The sequence below is a fragment of the Pavona decussata genome, unplaced genomic scaffold, assembly GCF_977016875.1.
Source record: "Pavona decussata unplaced genomic scaffold, jaPavDecu1.1 SCAFFOLD_64, whole genome shotgun sequence".
Lineage (NCBI taxonomy): Eukaryota > Metazoa > Cnidaria > Anthozoa > Scleractinia > Agariciidae > Pavona > Pavona decussata.
The window spans coordinates 4104765-4127645 of NW_028145484.1; the positions used below are offsets into that span (position 1 = coordinate 4104765).

Genomic DNA, 22881 nt, shown 5'->3' on the forward strand with positions numbered 1-22881 from the left:
TAAAAACCGGAAAAAAACAATAAAAAACAGTAAAAATAATAAATTACCATGTAATTTTTCCTGTCAATTAAACGAAGTGATAAGGTTTTAGAGCCTGTACGCTAATCATCCGCGTTGTGCGCCAGCTTGGACGTTGGCAGCCGCCTTTTTGGCGGGAAACATAAGGAGGCACCCGGTTGGATCGAAACAAGCACACAAAAAAATCGTCACATAAACAGCGACATCGAAATGAAGGTTGTCTTGCAAACGCTGAGCCTTGCTTTCTTAGCCGCAAGTGTAAGTGGCCAAGTATGCGTGGAAGAAACCCTTGATTGTAATGAACCTATTCCAGGCATTTTAAAGCTTGGAAATACGTCCTGTTCCTGCAATAATCCTGCGCATGCTGGGTCGTTGAAGTATGTCAATGGAGCGGTGTATGTTTGCTTGAGTAGCGAATGGAAAAGCGTTCGGTCCTTAGAAACTATGGACTTTTATGGTACGGAGAAAAACCCGGGATTTTCCTGCAAGGACATTCAAGATAAAGCCGGACAACAGCTTAGTGATGGAGTCTACTGGATTCGTCTTCGAGGTAAAAGGATTTTTTTGTCTGGAATTGACAATGAGCTTGCAATGAATTTTCTAAACTGTCTAGGAGCAAATGCATATATACTGAGCTTAAATAAGTAATGAAACGTTTGTTTTTATTGTCACCACTGTGATTTAAACAGATTCTATTTTTTCTTAACAGGAAATCAGAGCACTTTCCCAGTTTATTGCGACATGGTTTCAGGAGGTTGGTGGAGACCTTTCTTATATATACAAAGAAAAGTTTAAGAGAAAGCGGCCTTTTACTTCATTTTTCGCCTTCTGTTGGTCCTCTTTTAAGGATTTCAGGGTTTTCTTTCGATTATTTCTATTTTAACCAACCTGTATGACGAAAACAGCTGAAAACGAGAGGGAGGGGTGGATTACTTGTCCACATAATTCGAGCCATCGTGATGTCACTCGCTGTGAATCCCTGGAGGGTTGAAGTGTTGATGAACAATAATCTCGCTAATTCTCTTTCTTGGATGATCAGTCAATTAATTTTACGTCAGGCAATGAAAGAATGAAAGCTACGTGGAAACCTATTTTAAAATACTATGAAAACAACATCGCACAAGAAGTAAGTAAGTATTTCAAGTATAAAAACACACACTTTGACACTGGTTAATAAAAAATCGCTCAACAAGTTTAGCCCTCATAGAGCTTGTTGATAAGATTTCCAAATCACTGGATCACGGAGAATTCACTATTGGAGTCTTTCTTGATCTTTTGACACTTTTAACCATAACATATTACTCCAAAAGTTAAAACACTTCGGTGTAAGGGGTGTAGCTTTAGACTGGCTTAAAAATTATTTAACGAATAAAAACCAACGGGTTAAGTAAGATAATTGTGATAACATTTTCCATTTATGCAGTAATTTTTTGTCTGCTTTGCGGAACCAGTATCTCCGAACATAATGGCTTCCCCCCATTCTTGTAATTTCTTTTTCTCTTTTAACTTCCTTCGGCCACCATTACTTGTACTCTGAATGCTTCATGTTTTCTGTCACCAGGGTGGACCTTGGTATTCAAAGCAGTAACTGGTGTAAACATGCACTTGTGGGAACTGTACAGTTCATTGGACAGTCATGCAGAGTTTGTCACAGCCGCTCTAAATGTCACAAACCAACACCTGGATAACTATAAGAACCGAGTGGTAATGAACTGGGAGCGCTTTAACGCATCTCAGGTTAGCAAATAAAAGTTATGTACATATTGTACTCTAAATAAGAAATAATTAATGTCTTGCCTCTTAGCTTAGTCGGATAAGCAACGGTTGTTCTACTATCGTGGGTTGAATTTCCACCATGTCAAGTGTCGTTTCCCATTCTTTCCCAGGGCTAACATTCAGTTGGAAATTCATGGGTTCCCCTCAGCAGTTAAGCTTTCATCGCGGAGTTAATTCTCTGATTCACCATTTGTGTCTCAGTTTGAAATTCGTTCGAAAAGCTTAAGAGACAGTCTCTAGATCAACTTCCAAAACCTTCCGTAGTCCTTGTTTGGGTCGCTTTTGGGAAGTCTGATCGTAGTTGTCTTCCAAAACCCCTAATGGACTTGAGGACGGTGCCTACTTCTGTTACTGCGCATACGTTCTGCGCATCTCGAGATACTTGGGTTTCCTATGGGTAGTGCCTACTAATAAAGGGATATTTTTGCGTGGTTTAAAACTATGCGAGAAAGCAGAACTTAGCAAGTGCTTTGGTACTCCTAAAAGAAAATTGAGGGTAACAATGCATTTTTCAGAGCTAATAAAGCTTCAATTTAGGGAAAACGCCATACATTGGTTTGTATGTTGCTGCTTTTTGGAATATTTGTCCCTTAATTATCTCTAAAAAATGCGTGGTTACCCCCGATTTTCTTTTTGGATTTCAGTAGCCCTTGCTAAGATCTGCTTTTCACGCATAGTCATAAACCAAACAAAAATACTTCGGTATAAGTAGGCACCGTCCTTAAGTTTCCAGTTAAGGTTACATGGTGTTTCATTTTAGGTACCAGTCAGACTCAGTCTCTCATGTAAGATTTAGTTAAGATAATTTCTTGATAGAGATCAAAATAGGTTACTAGTGATAATCAAAGATTAGGGAGTGCGTACGATGATCTCGATCCCAGACTCTCTCCTTTGCCAAGTTGGTGATGATGTCATCCGTCCCTGCAAAATCTGCGGGGGATGCCAGATACGCGTCCCAAGATCCATTCATTCATTCAACGTTGTCCCATACAATCTCGACTCCAATCTGTATTAGGAGTGCGTTCTTTCTACGTCAAACGCAATAAGTACTAGCAGATTCTGAATTTTATCTGAATAAGATGGAGGATAACAGCATAATTTCAGCTTCCAAGGGTAAAGGAGAATTAAGCAAAAAATTATAGAATTAATTTTCAGTCCATATATTTTTTTACTAGGAATGCAAACTTCCTTAATATGTCCCAGCTATACCCTTAACACTCCCTTGAATACGTTTGTGGTATAATTTAATCCCATGTATACTGTCTCTTCTATGGCTAGGCAAGAGTGGCCTTGTACAATCAAAGCAACAGTGCAGCCAACGTAGATCTGACCTTTGATGCTCTGGGGACAGATAAGCTGAACTGGTTTTCAGTTGATAAACTGCTCACTTCTCCATGGTCGGACGTCAAGACGGAGGGACACAATTTCTTTTCTATTCAGGGTGATTGCTCTGGCTCTTCCACCTGCCGCAGTTTTTTAATCAATAGGAACTACGGGGAATGTGTTAATGATATGAAAGGATGGCTGATGGCCAGTAATGGAAGCTGCTCTTGGGAAAGCACCAATACTATCTATTACAGCAAGCTATCCACCTACGCCATTTGGAGCAACACAGGTAAGCTGTCTTGACTACTTCCCAGTAAACTTGAGCTGTCGGAGAGTTATAGGGTAACGCGGGTAACGTCTTAAAAATTTGGCTGAATATGTGAACTAAAGCGCTTCCTTTATTTACAAGAGTGATGATGATATCTATCCTAATAGTTGTCACCCTATATAATTGCTATCTAACAGGGGCACCCAACGTTTCATTTTGATGGGATATCAAGAATATGCCTATTTTCTTCTTTTGGCAGGAAATGTTGGAGTAGCTGACGTGCTGGCAATTTTCGTACTGTAAGGTAATTGATCATGACTTGAATAAAAACACCCCTCTTGCTAGAATCCACACCTGGTTATTTTATTTTTATTTTATTTTTATTATCTTGCCACACAGAATAAATTACAAATAGAATAGAAAAGATAATACGTAGCTAGTAAATATTAAATTTAAAGTGAACATGCAACTTGGAAAGAGTGACTGTGGCGGGGAAATCTCCGAGAAGCGAAGCTTATGAGGAATAGAGATTTCCCCCCATGGGCAATTTAAATACTACTAGGCGGCATTTAAAAGAAAAGAAAAGACGGTTACATGTTCGAATTGCGACCAAAACTCTGAATCTTGTTCCACGTAGTTGTTAACGGGAGGAAAGCGAGACGAAATGTAGATAACATAGTATTCATGGTTTCCTAAATTGCTGAAGCTTACTGTGAGAATTCGAATAACAGAGCGAATGGAAGTAAGTGATACTTTACCAAACACTTTAAATTGAGACCAAATGTATGATTCTAGCTGACGGAGCTGATGTTCTTTTAACTTAACTTGGTCGCGACGAAGTTAGTTCTGTAGCAGTGCGATTGACACCCGGGGGAGGGAGGTGGATATATGTAAGCCACATAGGTATGTGTGGCCTCAAAGGTGGTATGATGTTTGAGCGTTTTGGTCCGAAATAGAATGTAGATTTTAACCATTTTGGTCTGAAAGCCTGAAAACGGCTATGGATTGTACAGAATCTAGAAACCAGGTCTGAAAATCGCTATGAATAGGCCTTATCACGGTTTTCGACGCCATTTTGACGAGTAGGCAAACAGGCTTGAAATAACAGTGTTTGTATGGAAATCCGATGTCAAATGATTTTCATAAAACATCGCTTCTGAAAAATTCATGAATTGGAAACTTTTGGCACTAGGAAAAGGATTTTAAGAAAAAAATTGGAGGGATGTAGCTGTGCCAGAAAGCGTCCAGTCGTTTTTTGAACTTTCCATACATTTCACCGTATTTTTTTCCCGCGAACTATTTTTTGTAGCAGTTCACGGCTGGTTCGCTATACAGACAAATGTATGGAAAGTTCAAAACACGCCTGGACGCTTTCTGGCACAGCTACATCCCTCCAATTTTTTTCTTAAAATCCTTTTCCTAGAGCCAAAAGTTTCCAATTCATGAATTTTTCAGAAGCGTTTTTTTTTTCTTTCGAAAATTATTTGACATCGGATCTCCATACAAACACTGTTATTTCAAGCCTGTTTGCCTACTCGTCAAAATGGCGTCGAAAATCGTGATAAGGCTTAGAGGCCGGGTCTGAAAAAGGGAACCGGAAAATTACATATTTTGGTCTGAAATAGGATCAGGGTTTGGAGAACCGAGCTGTCTATTAAGGAGAATATATTCCAATGTTTAGCTATTGTTATCAGATATTGTTTCAGGCCCATGTACTCCCATGTTACAGTCAAAGCCAGCACCAACTTTTCAGACAGTTAATAACAAAGCAAATCGAGCCAACTGAAAAAAAAAAGCTTCAAAGGCAGAGTCACTTTTCAAATGTTTAGTTTAATAAGGATTGACTCATCAAGTGTGAAATATTCAATTAACATATACAACATCATTTTTAATCCCTTATTAGACTATGTTCCGTCCTTTTTAGAAGAGTCTCTTCCATTTTCTATTTTTACTTTTCATTTGAACTAAACTCTCGCTTTTTGACGCCCAACCCTTCGTTGTTAGTTGCAAATCTTTCTTTCCAGCGTCTCTCAATGAATTCTCTCTTCTTTCGGCAGTCACCCATGCAACTGGTCCTTTCATTTACACACCCGGTGCATCCTGTCATACCCACACATTGTGACAAACATTGGCTCCCTTGTGAATGACATTGGCTTTCGCATTCATTCCCATCAGTCCTCTTGGTCAACGAGCTCAGGAGAATAACCACGAGAAGTACTGGAACCGAATTCATCTGCAATGAAAGCTAACTGGTTTACGAAACTCTTTCAAAATGAAAATTGACACATCATATATAAACTTTCCCAGGCAATTTACTGGCATTTAATGTTTCAAAATGTGTGCCAAAACAAACACTTTCACACGCTAAAAGGGAACAAAGAACATTAGCCTTCCCGCCAAAGCGATGTGATAGTTACTGAAAACAAGCAAATTTTTCTTTTTAACAAATTGTATTTGCTGGTGTTTTCGAAAAACTGGCAAGCCAGTTTTTATTTGTCAAATCCGAGATTATCTTGTGTAGATGGGTCAGCATAGAAATTTTTTTTAGGACTGTTGAAAATTATCTTATTCACTCAACATTGTCTGTACGGCCAATAAATTGACGCGTAAAATTTTCTAGTAATAGCATCATAAACAGAAATGTGAGTTACTGAAAAGTGAAGAGAAACAAACTTTCCTTTTATTTATTTATTTATTATTATTATTATTTTTTTTGATACTTGTATAAATTGACACCATGCACTGCATGGCCAAAGCCAAAACCAATACTCGCACAAGTTTCCTCGTCACGAGAATTCTTGTGCGAGTAGGTCACGTGTGTCTTTGGTTCTGTTTCTCAATGGAAGAGAAAGTGGCGCGAATTCCGTTGCCAACCAATAGACCCCTCTACAAAATGGCGGCAACAGATTTGAATGAGTTAATATTAAACTGAATGAAAAACTGATACCAGCAATGGGAAGAGCACCTTTGCTTTAGTAACCTTGCAGAGTTTCAGCATATTAGGTGTTATATCAGCTTAGGAAATGTAAGATGAAATTTGACAAATTTACAGACGTTTGTATGACCGGGGGTATACGTCACCTCCGGTCATACAAACGTCTGTAAATTTTTCATTTTTCAACTTACATTTTCTCAGCTGATATTACACCTGATATGCTGAAACTTTGCAGGGTTACTAAAGTAAAAGTGCTCTTTCTAGTGCGGGTATCAGTTTTTAATTTTAATTTATTTGAATTTTCGGCCGCCATTTTGGAGAAGGGTCTATTACTGAGCAAATTAAAGCAAAAGCAATAAATAACCTACAAAAGACGCGTTTACTCTATTGGGAGAAAGTAGGACAAGGATAAAGCGAAACTGTAGACAACAACACAGCAAGGAAGAGCGCAACAACGGATCCACGCTGTTTTTCGCGTGCATGTTTTCGACGCCACAATTTATCGCCAGTAGGGAGCAATTTTGCGTTTCAAACGTTCTCAAAACCAGCATAAAACAAACTATTTTGTAACTTTTAGAACTCAAAAATTAAAGCTGACTGCTAGAATGAAGATAAGTGATGTGTTGAAAGATAAAACAACGCAATACATCACACATAACACTGCATTTCTGGATAACAAATTAAATGTTTGACTGCTATTGGTAATCGGCTCTTTAATTCTCATTGATTAAAATAAAACAAAGTCTTTGTCATCGTCTTTTCTGATCTTTGCTTCAACCGGCCGACTTCTTGTAATTTCGTCTTTCCCTGAATGTATATACTGCTTTGAATAATTGTGAGTTAAAGTTCTAGAATCGGTGATATAGTTACGTGTTTGCACGAGACGCAAGCTGGAGACTGTGGCTTGCATGCACGTGGGCGGTGTTTGCAGAGCTCTTCGATTTGCTCCGACAAGAGACAGCAACGTTCTTTCTCGACCCAATCAGAGCAGGTGTTTTCTTGGCCAATCGGAAGCAATGGTAACCCACTGGTGTCTTGATTTACATTCGTTTCCCCGCGAAAGTACTCCTTTCTAACCAATCAGCAGCAAAAACAAAACTTTGGCTATATCGCACCTTTCGGCGCTTAACAGTCAGTTGCACGCTTTCTTTTTCACTCTGCTTTGAATTCTGTTTTTAACTTAAGTTTATTTTCTGTTGTTGTAATTGTTTGGGCTTGGTATTTAGACAGTTATTACAAGTCCAACGCTGTATGATAATGCTAATTACGTGTCGAATGCTTTCCTTCCTGTACGGAGGAAGTAATCTGTCCTCATAAGTCAGTCCAATTTCATGAGTGCATTTTACACTTGAAGAAGCGACTGTTTTACATTCTCATCACACTTTTTATATTAATTACAGCGAGGCGAATGCTTATACAACCACTTTTCTGATACCACTAATTCGAAGAGTCTTAAGATCAAGCATTAATAATTCGCTTTATTTATTGGCTCATAATTTGTTTAAATATCAGTAACGAGAATTTGGTTTTACATCAACACAACATCTTAAAGTCAGTGATATTTTTCACCTGTTTTCAAGACAAAATGATTTATTGTTAAAGAACTAAGGTTGGGTATTTGAGGAAAAATGTAGGTCGGAGCAAACCAAAATCGATTTAAAGACTGTTTTGGCTCTAGCGTGGGTATTCGATTGACCACCTTGTCAGTTTACGAAAAACAGTAAATGGAAAAAGATAAACAAGGAAAACGTGGCTTATTTCCATATTTAATTTACCGGCGTATCCTGTCGCAAATGAAAACAAGGAGATTAAAAAAAAGTCAATTAACTCATGAGCATTCCCGTGAGCACGTGTCAACAAATATGTCCTAGCCACTGATAATAAATTTATCACCAACAGTCAGGAAGAACCCATCTCGGGATAACGCAAATTGACAACTGTCAACTTTGGAGTGGCGTGTGGTCATGTGTCTCAGTTGGCTTCCTTTGGTTGAAATTATTCACCATTAGTTGGCAGTAATTTTTCTTCTGATCGAGCAGGTTTAAGTTATAGGGAAAATAAACTAAAAGTTCACTGTTTACTTGGGTGACATTCTTCGTACAGTTTCAGTGCGTTCCACCCTTGAATCTTCCTACGATTTTCTTACTGTGTTGCTTGTTTTATCAGTTGCCGTTTACTTAGTTTACGTGTCTTTCTTTTGTACGCCTTTTTCAGACGGATACATTGGAGTTAAAATTAACGAAAGCAACATCCACTGTCCTCTGTGATGTGAGACTCAATTTTGCCTCGAGGGAAAAGCGGTTACATCTCGACAAGTTTTTTTATGAACATTGATGAAAACCTCAGCTGAACTCGTACAGTCTTATTGATTTTTAAGAACTGATTGAAATTGGATCAATGGTTTCGTTATTAATTAATCTATTTTTTTTTTCTTAAAGCATATCAGTGTTTTCCCCGGGGCTATACATCATCGATGATGCCCTTGACTTTTTCACGCGGTAAGCGCTAAATTTTATACTAAAATGTCATCTAAAATTATATATTGATAAAACAGTACAATTTATTGGCTCGGAAGTCGAATACAACCTACTATATAGTATATAGTATTGGTGGTTCTTTTCATAGAAGTTTTGTTTTTGAATGGTCGAGTCGTTCTTGTTTCAAATTCGAGAAGATTTTATTCTGAAAAGAGTTAGTTTATTTGTGGGTTACAAGAGAAAAACGTTTCGAAAATCCGGCTTTTCACGGGTACAAAAGGTTTACTGAGAAGCGAAATTTTCCAAAAATAAATCAAAAAGTGAACTTAAATCAGCTTACAATAAATTTTGTCGCCTGTGATACTGAAGTTTGACAAGGAAGAACTAAACAGACCACTAAATCGACAAGTTTAAGTATAATGTAACTTACGTTTCACAGGAGAAGATTCGGTGCTTCTTCTACCAGATGGTACGTCTCTTTTGATGGCTAAGCTTGATTGTGTAAATTGACCGTCTCTCTGGGACCGTTTTATAAGGACGCGAAGAGAACTTTATCGCATTTTTGTTGTCAATGCACCATTCACATATCAGAACCAAACAATAGAAGAGTAATTAATTAGTACGAAGTGGGAACACTGCAAGTGCGCCACCGTTGATTTGTTAGTCATTTTATATTTCGGTGGCCTACGCGCAAGGAATTGACCACGAAGCTACTTTTCATACGACGTAATAGTTTGAATTTTTTTCTTCTTAATAAATTTGCGTCAAAAAGGAGCCATTAATTCTATTTCTGAAACACGATAACTGACTGATCTTAGATTTTGTGTGGTACTTAAGCCTTTCGACGCAGCACGGAACGCTAACAAAGCCGTCCGGTTTTTTTTTTACGATAGGATAGGCAATAGATAGGAGGTCTTATAATTTTCTTTTAGTGAGTCACTAAGGAAGCAGTTTTACTGCGCTTGAATCTTCCATTGCGGTGGATAATGAGTTTACTTTGTTTGCGCTTGAAATAAAACTGTCGCAGTAATTATTTCCCTTCCGCAGTTGTACAAAGGAGGCAAAACAATTACGAAGAAACCAACGCCGAATAACGCCGTTCTTTCTGTTACAAATATGAAAAGGTGCGAATGGAAAATATCCTTTCAATCACATTTTCAAAACCCCTTCATCTCTTTTTAAAATATGAAGACTAGTCTATTTGCAAGTATGGCGCTTAGGTTAGACGCTTAAAGTTTGAAGGTTATTCACGTGTTTTGGCCTACTCGGCTCCGTCTCTCCTACAGCAAGGTAAATGGCCTGGTTTTAAAAGTGATGAACTGTCTCTCGAAAGCAATTTACACTGTTGGTGACTAGAGTACTCAGCATTTTTCTAGCATGGGTTTTTTGCAAAAAAACCGCCGTTTCGTTTTCCAGGAAGGATGCGGCTCCAGAACGACTTCTTATCTCTCAGTTTGAGTGAATCATTAAACAGCATTTGCGTCCTGCAGAGGGGAGATTTACATTTTAAAAGTTATCTTTAGCTAAAGAGTGATTTGCAATAAAGAAAAGCACGATAACTACAAGCTTCTCAAAGCCGGAAGAAATTTAGATAAGGAAGATTTCAGGAACAATTTGCCGTCGTTTTGACAATGACGGACTCATCAATGCGGTGAAATCAAACGTTTAATTCCCATATCAAACTTTGCGATTCCTATCTGATTATCGTCAACAAACGACGTCACACGAAATCATCTTTCAATTTCCACTTCCTTGAATCTTCTAAAATACAATGTTTGAATGCGTTGCTTTGAAAAACGTTTTCGCAAAAAAAATATGAAGACCAAGCAGTGAAATCTCAACATAAATAAAGTACGTGATTCGTTGAAGCTATTATCAGTTGGGTCTCTGTTTCCGCCCAAATTCGCTCCAGTCGACGTAATATCAAAAATCTATCTGGGTTACAATTGAGATAAGGCGCAAAAAAAAAAAATGGCTCGAAAAATCCTGAAAAGGGGATACAGAAGCGTATTGAAATAAAACTTATTTACAAACTGAAATAACATCACGGAACGGAATACTAGTCTCGCTGTCCCGCATTGAAAATTTAGATTCAGGAAACAGTTTTTGTGTTTCTACAGTTATGAACACTTGTAGGTGTTGGAGAGAAGGACAAGCTGCATGCGCTGGAGACACAAACCGTAGTGTCGAGTTTTCTCAAGCTTTTTTAGGGGTTTTCCTATTACACTTCAGAATTCCGAATACCGAAAAGTTTCGAACTATGATACGCTCTGAGCCGTTGTGTTGTTTCAAATGACTTTTAGGGGGCCTTTTTTTTTTCGGAGAGAGCTTATCAGATAATTATTAGAGGGATGTTGGTGTTTCAAAATGAGTTGGACTTCATATAACTAGATGGCAATTTGAGTCTGCAATTTTTCAATGTGAAAATGAGAATATTGTGCGTCCATAATTCGAAAAAAGACGATTTAAACGGTAACAAGCTTTATTGCAATACTGAGTGAACACAGCTTGCTTTCACTAAAAGGTAATGATAGGTTTTATGGCCAACGCCGAACATCTACGAGCTGACGATAAATGTAGTCACATTTTTGTTCCATAATTTGTGTCGAATTTACCTACCCGACAAATGTCGTGGAAAACAAGGTCTATAAGGAATAATCCGGAATATAAATCCATTTGGGCTTTTACTATTCAACACTGACATTGTAACACTGAGTCCAAATATAGACATAATAGTGCACTCAATATCCGTCGTCTGCACACAAAAAATTAGTTGGAAAAGAGATAAGAACTTATTTACAGCCCTATTGTGCTTTCGATGAACAACTACATACACGAATGAACATTAAAAGGCGTCTTAGAAACAAAAAGAAATAATTGAGAAATTCATTTCCTACCGATGTTGAAAATTTTGGCATTGATTTGTGAAGGAAATCTACTCGACTCGGCATTTTTAGTTACTTTCTCCCAATAAACTGAATTCTTTGCAACCTTTTGCTCGGTAATCCCTAACTTCTAGTGTTTAACCATTACCTGTTTTACAGGCACTGGCATTAAAGTTTTTATGCTGAACTGTGTCTGGTTTATTACGTAAAGACAGTTTACAAAATTTGGTGGAAGTACCGAACATTCAGTGAGTGCGTAGAAAACGCAGCTTGACTCAAGCAGTTTAAGGCCTGGGTCAAGGGCTTTTAAGAGGAAAAATGGTTTATTGTGGATAACTTTAACAAATTCAATGGCACTGAACTGAAATTTGGAAGATAAAAAGATCTCATTATTCTGAAAATTTTTTAGCATAACAAGCGGTGCATAAGATCACGTGACATGTCACGTGATCATTTTTGTGAAAAAAGCAAAGATTTGACAGGTAGGCGACGGTTTTAAGAGATAACATTAAACAAAAACGTGTTTCTAATAAAGATTAAATATCTCCATCGCTTCACGTTTGGAATGATCGTCTATTGTTTTCCAGAAAAAAATTACCATGGCAAAGGTCATTTTTTAGTCCACAATTCAACCTTTGATCGTTAATTTCTCCAATTTAAAAACTTACGGACAGTCATTCCAGACGTAGAAAGTTAAATATTTAAAATCTGCTTCGGAAAAACTAATTCAGTTATCTTTATAAAGAAAATTCGCCGCCATATCGCCGATTTACCAAATTCTCATTTTTTGGTCACGTGATGTGTCACGTGATCAAAATTATACGTTAAGGCAAAAGAAAACATCAAGTTTAATATTCAGGGAAAATTTCATCCTGTTCTAGGCAGACAAACCGAAGATATAGGGGATCATTCATAATTTCTGAACACCCTTCAAACCCAGGCCTTAAACTGCTTGAGGAGACGATGAATACAATAAAATCTGCAACTCCACAGCGACAAACCAATGAGTGGTGCCGGATCACTTGTAGACCTGGATCAGCAAATTATCTCAAATACAAAATATTAACGGCAGACTGATCCCAACGGCGGAGGTGACGAGCTTGATAGAACAAACAACAAAAGCTAGCATAACTGAAATATATTTGTTTTTTTTTTAAAAAACAAATTTTTTGCCCGATATTTCGGTTTGCAATACAAACCTTCCTCGGGGGCTGAACGAAAAAGAAAAGTGAGAAACATAAAAGGATCGTTACAAAGAAGATTTAAAATATAAAATACATGACAATGATTGGTTGTTTAGGACTAAGTTACAAAACATTGCACCCTCTTGGTATAAATAGACGTGACGAAACACGCCAATGACATGTCTCACACTTGTAACTTAGTCCTAAACAACCAATCATTGTCATGTATTTTATATTTTAAATCTTCTTTGTAACGATCCTTTTATGTTTCTCACTTTTCTTTTTCGTTCAGCCCCCGAGGAAGGTTTGTATTGCAAACCGAAATATCGGGCAAAAAATTTGTTTTTTTAAAAAAAACAAATATATTTCAGTTATTCTAGCTTTTGTTGTTTGTTCTATCAAGCTCGTCACCTCCGCCGTTGGGATCAGTCTGCCGTTAATATTTTGTATTTGAGACGATGGCCTGAAGCCGCTTCCTCAAGGACTTACCACCCACTTTGAAATGATAAATAAATGGTTGAATGGCTTCTCAAATAAAATTTAAGTTATTAGCATTGCGGAAGATATTTTCATATTTGTACTGTGAGGTTTAGTGTTTTCTCTCCAGGAGAATTTCCTGAGTTGTCCCCAATGCTTAGTAAGCTTAGAGGGGGAAACTTAACATGTACAGGGTAGTAAAATGTTATTTTGGAGTACAAATTATTTAATTATGCAATTTTAATAGCGTCGAAATACACTCTAGCTCGAAGCAAGTTTACGATCACCGAGCTGGACTTTCTTTTCTATTCTCCACATAAGGTTGTAGCCCGGCAAGCAGATCCGCGCGGGTTTATGACGTAAAGGGTGGCGCAAATTTTCTACGAAATATAAGTTTTAGGTACAACACATGGGTTTGCGTGGAGCCCACGCTTACGGTCTTCATCCGATTATAGCCCCTGATAACAATTTATAACAAAGTACACATGTATCTAACATATGAAACAACTAAATAGGATGCCATGCTTTATAGGTTCAAGCATGTTATCACGTTTCTTCACCACGAGTTTCATTACTGGTCTTATACTAAAACTGTAGGCTCGATTTCCGCCGCTCCCTGGCCCTCTGGCCCGGCTTTCCTCCACGAGTCCGCCGGGGTGGCAGAGGCCAAGTTACTTAAACGAAAACGGCTTGGGATTGGCAAAGATCATAGTTATTGAGGGACTGGTTATGAAACTTTGCCATGAAAACAGTGGTGCTGCAATTTATGTTGGAAGGGCCACGACAGTGCACAATCCTTTGTTTGAATGTTCACACTACAGTTGCATATCTTGACAGGAACGTTTCTATTGGTCAGTTGCTCCATCACATTTCAAAATCTATCGTCGTCTAACGCAGTTTCGTGCTTTTAATTTAAAGGTCAATAAATAAGCATGGATTACGAAGATATAGAAACTAAATTTAGCTCTGATAAGGGTAAAACAGGAAACTGCAACACCCCAAAATAATTTCGTTTCACCGAACACCATAGGTTTCAACCTCGTTCCCAGAGAGAGGGAGACTCCTTCTCAGTCTCTCGCTCCCTGGGAATAGAAGCGGAGAGAACCTGGAAACGAGGTTGCATAGGTTTAAAAACACAAACATCGCACACCGTAGGGTTTCAGATCACCGCAATACTGCAAGGTGGGATTTTATTCGACGAAATACCGCAGAAAAAAAATGCGCAACACCGCAAACCCCAATGTCCCCCTTGTACAGCAAAACAGACAAGCAGCACAGGAAAATATTGCTCAATGTTTTTCATTTGATTGTTCGCAATTTAACAACTCAATCAACCGACTCAGTTTTGTTTGGCTCTCCAGCTGTGTGTGAAAGATGTAAGGTCCCTTTATTCACAGTTTCGAAGTTATCCTAGGGCCATTAGTGAAGACCTCTGGCGTAAAGGTGCCATGGAAACCGTAAGGCACATGGTGCTTCAGCTGGATCCTCGCCAAGGGCCCCTTCCCAACATCCTTAGCGTCCAGCACGCAGAACTCGGTCACGTGTTTCTCAGGAATGTAGACTTGCACGATGACGTATCCATCATCTTCGTCACCTTCTCGCCAAGAGTCGTAACCCAGTCGGGGTACGAACACAGGTTCTCCAAGACAACCGTGAGAGTACCACACTTGACGCTGCCCATTCTCGGTGTTCACCTGTGAAAAGAACAAAAAAAGTAAACTCACTGTATTTAGAGCTCCATTTATGACGATTTCTGCTTAGTTTTGTTTTGCTTTGTTTTTATCCAACTAAGAAATCCAAACACACCGTTTTGTTGAAACTTTCCGCGATCTTAACGGCCAAGTACTACGGGCAACATTTCCTTGTAAATTTCGCGCAACAAACATTGTGTTGCAAGTTACGCGTATTACCACCTCCGCATGTTGCAAAATGTAGAAACAGCGTCTACTTTCTGCAGCGTGAAAATTTGTTGCACGCGTAGGTGGTAATACGGGGAACAAACAATTGCAACTTGCAATTCAACATTTGTTGCGCGACAAGATGCAAGAAAATGTTGCCCATATCTTTTAATACCCTGTTTTTCAATGTTTGGAATTAAAACCAAGTTAAAAAGAAGAAGGAAGCGGCTTATTTTGTTTCAATAGTATATAAGTTTGTAGTTTTAAGAAATTCTTTCAACACAGTAACAAGAATATCCGATTTTATCCTGTTTCGTTTTGTATTCTTCACTGAATTGTGAAAGTCAAACACACCTTATGGAAATTTTCGCGACATGAATTATCGCGTAATCGTTTTTCGAAATTAGGCAGACAAAAAGTACAAACAACAACAATAACAAAAACACGCGCACTGGAAACACGGTAAGTTTTTAAATGCTTTTTAAGGGTGTTACCAATGTACGTAAAATACTGTAGCGTTTATAATGATGAGTAAACTCGCGAAGGGTTGTTGCCGGTACGCTGTTACCCAGTAAAAATCAATGAGACCAGCCAGATCAACAATGGATCATCAGTGCCGCTTTTTAAAAACGCTTAAGGACGGCGCCTACTAATACAGAAGTATTTTTGCACAGTTTATGACTATGCGTGAAAAACAGATCTTTATAGTATGGGCTACTGGAATCCAAAAAGAAAATTGGGGGTAGCGGGGCATTTTTAAGAGATAATCAAGCAACGATTATTCTAAAAAGCAGTAAATTACTTATTACTACAATTTAATGGCAAAGAATTAAAGGTAAGTGATAAAGAAAGTAAAAAGAGTCAAAGACCTCATACAAGACACTGGACCACCTAAAAAATATTAATATCATAAAAACTAAGATTATATAAGACAGACAAAGCAATGTATGGCGTTTCTTTTTTCTCCTTAAATTGGAGCTTTGTTTCTCTGAAAAATGCACGGTTTCCCCCCAATTTTCGTTTTGGATACCAAGAGCACTTGCAAAGTTCTGCTTTCTCTGCACAGTTTTAAACTACGCAAAAATATTCCTCGAGATGCGCAGAGACAAAAGCATGTACCGTCCTTAAAACTAACATTTACAACAACTTTCCTTGAAACCAAAGAGGGAATACTCCTTGTCTGAATCAGGCCTTGTTCTACGCGTGACGCTTCAACACTTGAGCAGAAAAGCAGTATCCCGGTTGTCAGGCCACAGGTTACCCGTGCTCCAAGAAGAGGTGAGAAGGACTCACCTTTGCTACCCAATGTAGTTTCTATGCATGTTGCAATGCCTAAAAGGTTGACAAACGTCACTTTCTCACCTTAACAACATCTCTGTACGGAAGATTAAACCCGGGCCTATCAGACGCCATAAAGTAGTTGAATCGTGTTCCTGTCTTTCCATGCCTGTAAGGGTGCGTCGACGGAAACTCCACGCTTGCGCGATCGACTTGTGTTCGCGTACACCGCTTGGCAGCCAGGTCAATGGTGAAGTTATAAGCAAGGCCTGGAGATACAGAGGTGTTCGACAGCCAGATCTTGCTGTCAAATGTCATGTCAAAGTTGGTGTCAAGACACACAGCGCAGAATTCAATCTTATCTCCAATCTGCTGAGCTGTACCAAAATGGAAGATCTGAAAAAACAAGGAAGAAATACCCAGTTCACTTCATCTGGAGTAAAAACTCGTGGTTATGTCAAACACTGTGTGTAATATTGTATTCCATTGGGACCATCCTACTCACTCTCTATGTTGCTATCTTTTTCTTTTCTATTTTCTTTTCAGTATTTGCTTAGAAATAGGTGGTTTGCATCACCGCCATGTTGGTGGACAAAACAAAAGAAAATGAAATTTCTCGTTAAAAAAGGATTCCTGTTGGGGGCTCGGAAAAATTTTTCCGAGAACTTTCATCCTGTACATATCTATTTCATAGCATTGGGTGGTTGGCTGGTTGGCTAAATTTTCATTATTTGTAATGTATTGATTGTATATTTTAATTTCCAGTCTATACCCTCTGTAAAGTTAAGTTGAGTAAATAAATTATCTGATATCTTATCAGAAAACGAAGTGTAAACCAGTGGAAAAAATCTTGGGAACTGTTTTTTTTTCAGACAGTTGGAGGTCACTTACTAAAAAGTCAGCAATCTGATCCAAAAAACACTTCTCGTTGGCTATAGCACTATAACAAATGGATAAAAAAAGACTTACATGGCAAGGTTCTGTATCCACCAACATGACACCAGCATTCCCATCACTCATGTGCCGTGGTATGATCACAAACCGTGATGGCAGATCAGGATAATATCGCATCTCTTCCCCCGGGGAGGTCCATCCCATCAAGATCTTAGCGGTTGTCCACCAAGATCCCTTGACAAACGGCGTCATGTGAAACACATAGTAGTCCGGTAAAAGGACAAAATCATGGCCGTAATTCAGACCATCAATGTGATGTATCTGTTTTTGGTGCAGTTGCCATGATGGGTCAAACTCGTAAATGGCAAGACTAGGTTTGGCATGTGAAAATCCTGGACGCAAACTTAAACAGACAAGTCGCTGCAAACAAACAAAAAAAAAAATCATGAAGAACAAAAATTATTTTGTATTAAATTTTTTAACTACAGCAACCATCAAAATAATTTTGTCCATAATGTCCATTGTGAAGCCTGAAGGCCGAGGATTGACATGATTATGTTGAAATACCAGAGTTACGCTGTGGATAACCCTGGATTTAGTTTAATGTGGGCTTTGTGGCAGACTTAAACCAACTTTCATTACCTGTATATTTTTCTTCAAATCATTGTCAACTTTTCAGGAAACAGAAATTAAATAGGATGGGTGCTTAAAGCAGAAAATGTTTGGGTCAGAAATCTTTGAAAATTTACATGAAATGTATATCTGAAAAGTTATGTTTGATCGTGTTGAACCAAGTTGAAAGGTTTTTATTGTTTTAAAAGTACAGTAACAAAACCTCCTTCACACCAAGATTGATTGCTAACTAAAGAACTTCTAACATGGCTCATTAACTTCTTTTCTTTAATTATATGTAGCACAATTTGTGGGTTAAAAATTGAATTTGAAAATACAATAAATACAAACAAGGAGGCTTCACTTTTAGCCACTTCTCCATTACAGTGGCGCTTCTCTACAATGGGCATGAGTCAAGCATGAGTATTATATATTATTATTATCAAACACATTAATTAACCTGTTTTTCAGAGTCAATTCTGAAATGTGCAGCAAAGCTTCCAAAAAGCAGGTTGCCATTCAGCTTCTCTGGACCAAGTGTTTCCAGCGTGTATGGGTCCAAACAATATGGCAAGTGTGTTTCATAACATGTCAGAACCTAGCAAAAAAAAAAAAAGAAGCTGATTATTGTAAACTTCAGTATGATTTTCTCCAAATAAATGACTGATTGACTGTTAAGTTAGTAAATCTAAAGTTGTGTAATTAAGAAGTTCAGGGACCCTTTGTGAAAATGAGCCCTCTAGAAAATCCTGTCTAGAATCCTCTCTAGAAAGTCTTTGCAAAATATAACTCACACCCAATGTTCAGCGCTAGTCACATTTCAGCAGAAAGGTTGATTAAAAATTATTTACTTTTTGAGGCAAAAGTGCTCTTCCAAGGAGAAGGAATCATTCAAAGACATGCTTTCCTTGAGTTACTTCATCTTTTAGCAATGAATTATCATGATCAGTAATTCTTCTAATTTACAAACAACCAAGGAACAGTCAAGGTAAACAGTTTTGAGGTATTCGGAAATTGAATGAAACCCTCTTTCCAGTGTCCGATGTAGCTTCTCAAGCCATTGATTCTTGGAGAAATTCAATGCAAATGTTCACCAAATTTGATGCTAATTAAGATCACATTTCCAAACTGCCTCCACCATAGTTTTTCTTTTGTTTTTTCCATGAATTGTTAGCCCCTAACATCAAAGAACAAATTCTTCTATCTTGTCCTCATACTATTCTTATAAAAGTACTTTGGGGGGGGGGGGGGGAATTATTAAAACATCAAGAAAATTAATTCACCTTGGGTGATCATATCCTTAATTGCATAGCCTCAGGGGTTGAATAAGCATTGATATTACAAGGAGAAATTTGATGTTGATCACTGTTAGGGCTTAAAGGGTTAATAAACAGTCAGTCTGTGATACCTTTCCACCCCAGTAGAACGAGTTGGTGTTTGAAGGGTTCCGGAAATTAATCGATGATCTCTTCAAGGCAGCCATGATGGATCCAAGCATTGATGATGCAAGTTTTGTCCCCATTTGTCCATGATATAATAATTTCTGTTTAGCCTTTTCTTCTTGGCGATGTTTACTGTTCACAAACTTGGACTGAAAATGAACTTGGCCATTTTGGAATGTTACAGCACACAACATCCCATCTCCATCAATTGCTAAATAGATAAAAATGCACGCATAAAAATTGGAAAATTTATAGTGGTTAGTGCAAATGGATGTCACATCTGAACTAGGTACTAGAAGGTTCGAGAACAAGCCTCTGCCAATGTGTTGTCTCCCTATGTTTCACACTGTCTCTCTTTACTTAGGTATATAAATGGGTACCAGCATCATACTGCTGGGGTTAGAGAATAGTAGCAAGCTGCGGCCACATGAGCCATCTGTTTTATGAATTATTCATGTATGCAACCTTAACTTTTGTAAGGGCCATCCCCTTTTTTTCTCCATTTACTGTTGTCTGACCAAACCAGATTTTTACATTTTCTTGTTTTTAATAATTTTTATAGTGATACTATTAGTAATAACATTTCCCAACAATAGCTGAAAGTTACAGAGGCAACAAGGTCACCCGATTCAGTTTTAAAGTGCAATTTTAAATTGAGTTCTTGTTTTATCGTTAAGGCACTGTTACAGTGACTGGGCAATTTTCTTGCAACTTGTCTCGCCTTTTTGTTGCGATGCAAGTTGCACGAATCATTCCCTAGTGTAACATGATGCCCTGAAATGAACATGTCTTGAAATTATTTCGTTGCCGAAACTATTGTGCAAAGTAGAAGTAGGTTCCACTTCGTGCAACGGTGACTGCAACAAAAACCGGTATGTTTTGTCAGGATATGTTACACTACGCAATGATCCACGCAACTTGTGTCACAACAGTGCAATAAGATTGTGAGACAAATTGCAACAAAAATTGCCCAAGGTAACAGTCCCTTAAACACCCAAAGTATTGCCCTGTGCTGGGCCCTTGCTAATAGCTTTCAGTCTTAGCAGCCTTTTACTATTGACTATTTCACTTGGCTTTGGCTTTTGTTACAAAACTATACTTACAAATTAAAGAGGCCTTATGTATTAGTATAAGTTGGACCAAAAATCTGGATGGCACAGAAAGATACATTTCAAGCAATCATCATAATTCTAGCATAAAACGTCGTTTCAAACTATAAAAAAACAATAAAAAATTTGACAAGACAGTAGTTAAACGTATCTACCAGTGCCTCTAATTTGTACTGTCTCATAAAAATATCAAAGAAACATCAAGAGCTGAAGCAAGCTTCAAAAAGATCTTTTCTATACAATGAACAAAAGCAATAAAAAACAGTCACTTCAAGCACAATATAAGCTTTCCAACATTTAAGCTTAAGTTTAGATGATATAATTACAGAGCGTACCTTGGCTACAGAAATTAAGATAACTGATCTATTTCATTTATGACAAGAAAAATCTCTGGAAAGCGTCCATTTCACATTTCTCAAAAAATGGACCAAGCGTTGTGAGGTTACTTACGATGCTTTAACGGGGTTCCGTAGACTTCATGTACTCCGGGGCCATTACGAAGCAAAGTCCCGCGAAGATCTTTTGGCACTTCACCGACAATATCTGCGTTAGGAATCCAGTAACAGTGTTCTCTCTGTGTTTCCCAGCCTCTGCTACATTTCTCCAAGTCTAAAGGCCTGCGGATGTCGCCACAAAGTGGATGAGTAGAATCAACATCGGTCGCCATTTTGTTTTGTTCTCCACAACATTCCTGGGGGTAGGCATTGGGGTGGGATGGGATGGGGGTGGGGTTGTTCGAAAGATTTTAATCGAGGCTTTCAGTTCGCTCGGAAGGCTAATTTTCGAGCTAAAGGTAAACAAAGGTCAAAGTAAAAATTGAGGGCCAAAAATCTTTTGGGAGAATATTTATCGATTAGCAGTTAACTCGAGTCCAAGTTTGCGTTAATCCAGGATTAGCTTAATCGGGCTTTGAACAACTGGGCCTGTTTAAAGCCCGATTAAGCTAATCCTGGGTTAGGGTCAACTTTTATTCGAGTATATTTACTAATCCATAAGGATTCGTCCAAAAGATTTTTGTCCCTAAGTTTTGCTTTAGACTTTTCTTTACCATTAGCTTTAAATGAGCCTTTAAAACCACTTTGAGTGAGATGAAAACCTCGGTTAACTTTTAATCGTGGTTTAGCGTTAATCGGCTTTCGAACAACCCGGCCCTGGAGTACAGTGATTTCTGTTGAAAGTATATCCTCTTCATTTTTGACGACTTTCAGTCGGGAAGTCATTAAAAGTGAAGCAGATATACAGGCAACTGTAACTAACGTAAACGAGTAAATTTGCACTCGAGAAAGACACGCTCACCTTTCGAGAATGTTGAACCGGATATAACCACTGTTTGTTTCGGAACCTTGTGAACTACAGGGCTAGAACGTACCATCCAATTTCAATCATACTCAGTGCAAAGGGAAGACAAAATAATTAATGAGAATTTATGATATGCAAGAGTCAACTAGAGAACGCAGTGATATTGATAAGAGCGCTCAAATTAATAAGGCTAGTATTGGTAGTGTTTATCAGTTTTGCTAAGGACACCCATGCAACAAGGACAACAAGGCTATTTAACCACTTTCAGATCGTTTCAGTGTTGAAGCCTTTTGAAAGGGAAGTTTGTGCAAGCTTACATAGTTTCTTTAAACATTTCAGTAAATCGTAGAAAATGTTACGGAACGTAATCTTATTCCCAGAATTTCCGAACTGCTTTTGCCCTTCCGAAAACACTAGCTGACCCTATTTCGCAGTATTAAACGACACGTACGTTCGGCGGCCAGTCTGAAAACCGGGGATTAGTGTTTCAGTGCGCAAGCTTCCTATCACAATTTTATTGATCCGAATTTCTGAGGCCGGCGCGGCAGCGACTGTCTGACGCCTTACGAACCGATCTGAAACGAACACTGATTGTGCCATTGAAGATACTGAAGATATGATTCGAGACAGCACCAACTCAACGATAAGTTATTGCGAGCAATATAAAGGAAACTTTAAAATATTTGGTTTGTAGCCAGGCATTGTTAAAAATAGAAAGGGTTTAAAGTTGACACTGGCTTTAAAAACTATACCAAGACGCGTTTCGGTTACTGCTGCAACTTTCTTCAGCTACTAAAGAAAGTAAATGACCAATGGCGTCCCTGGTATTATATGAAAAAATAAAATAAAAAATATTCAACAAACGATGATAATGAACGTTTTGAGAAAAGTTTTTTTATTATTCTTAACGAGACTTATAGCAATAGCGTAACAATTTTGAGGTGTTCTCAAAAATACTTGAGGTTTTTTATTTATGTTTGGGGACGATATGTGTTCATTGATT

The 22881-nt window shown here is 38.1% G+C and overlaps 2 protein-coding genes and 1 long non-coding RNA gene across 3 annotated transcripts; 1 reads left to right on the top strand and 2 right to left on the bottom strand.

Moving 5' to 3' along the window:
* The first annotated feature begins 167 nt into the window (after positions 1-167).
* LOC146478563 (uncharacterized) lies at positions 168-9223 on the top strand. The gene is made up of 6 exons (XM_085112072.1): positions 168-568; positions 728-772; positions 1580-1755; positions 3073-3409; positions 3648-3692; positions 8538-9223. Exons 1-5 carry the CDS (start codon positions 229-231, stop codon positions 3689-3691), a joined length of 942 nt encoding a protein of 313 aa, XP_084968198.1. The 5' UTR covers positions 168-228; the 3' UTR covers position 3692; positions 8538-9223.
* LOC146478564 (uncharacterized) lies at positions 5199-11953 on the bottom strand. Its single transcript, XR_014865132.1, has 2 exons — positions 9231-11953; positions 5199-5621 (listed from the first exon to the last, which is right to left on the bottom strand). It is a non-coding gene; the product is annotated as an uncharacterized LOC146478564 (long non-coding RNA).
* Positions 11954-14503: 2550 nt separating this feature from the next.
* On the bottom strand, positions 14504-21267 carry LOC146478565 (uncharacterized). Its single transcript, XM_085112073.1, has 6 exons — positions 21030-21267; positions 19437-19681; positions 18489-18626; positions 17492-17836; positions 16607-16918; positions 14504-15040 (listed from the first exon to the last, which is right to left on the bottom strand). Exons 1-6 carry the CDS (start codon positions 21244-21246, stop codon positions 14738-14740), a joined length of 1560 nt encoding a protein of 519 aa, XP_084968199.1. The 5' UTR covers positions 21247-21267; the 3' UTR covers positions 14504-14737.
* Between the last annotated feature and the right edge of the window lie 1614 nt (positions 21268-22881).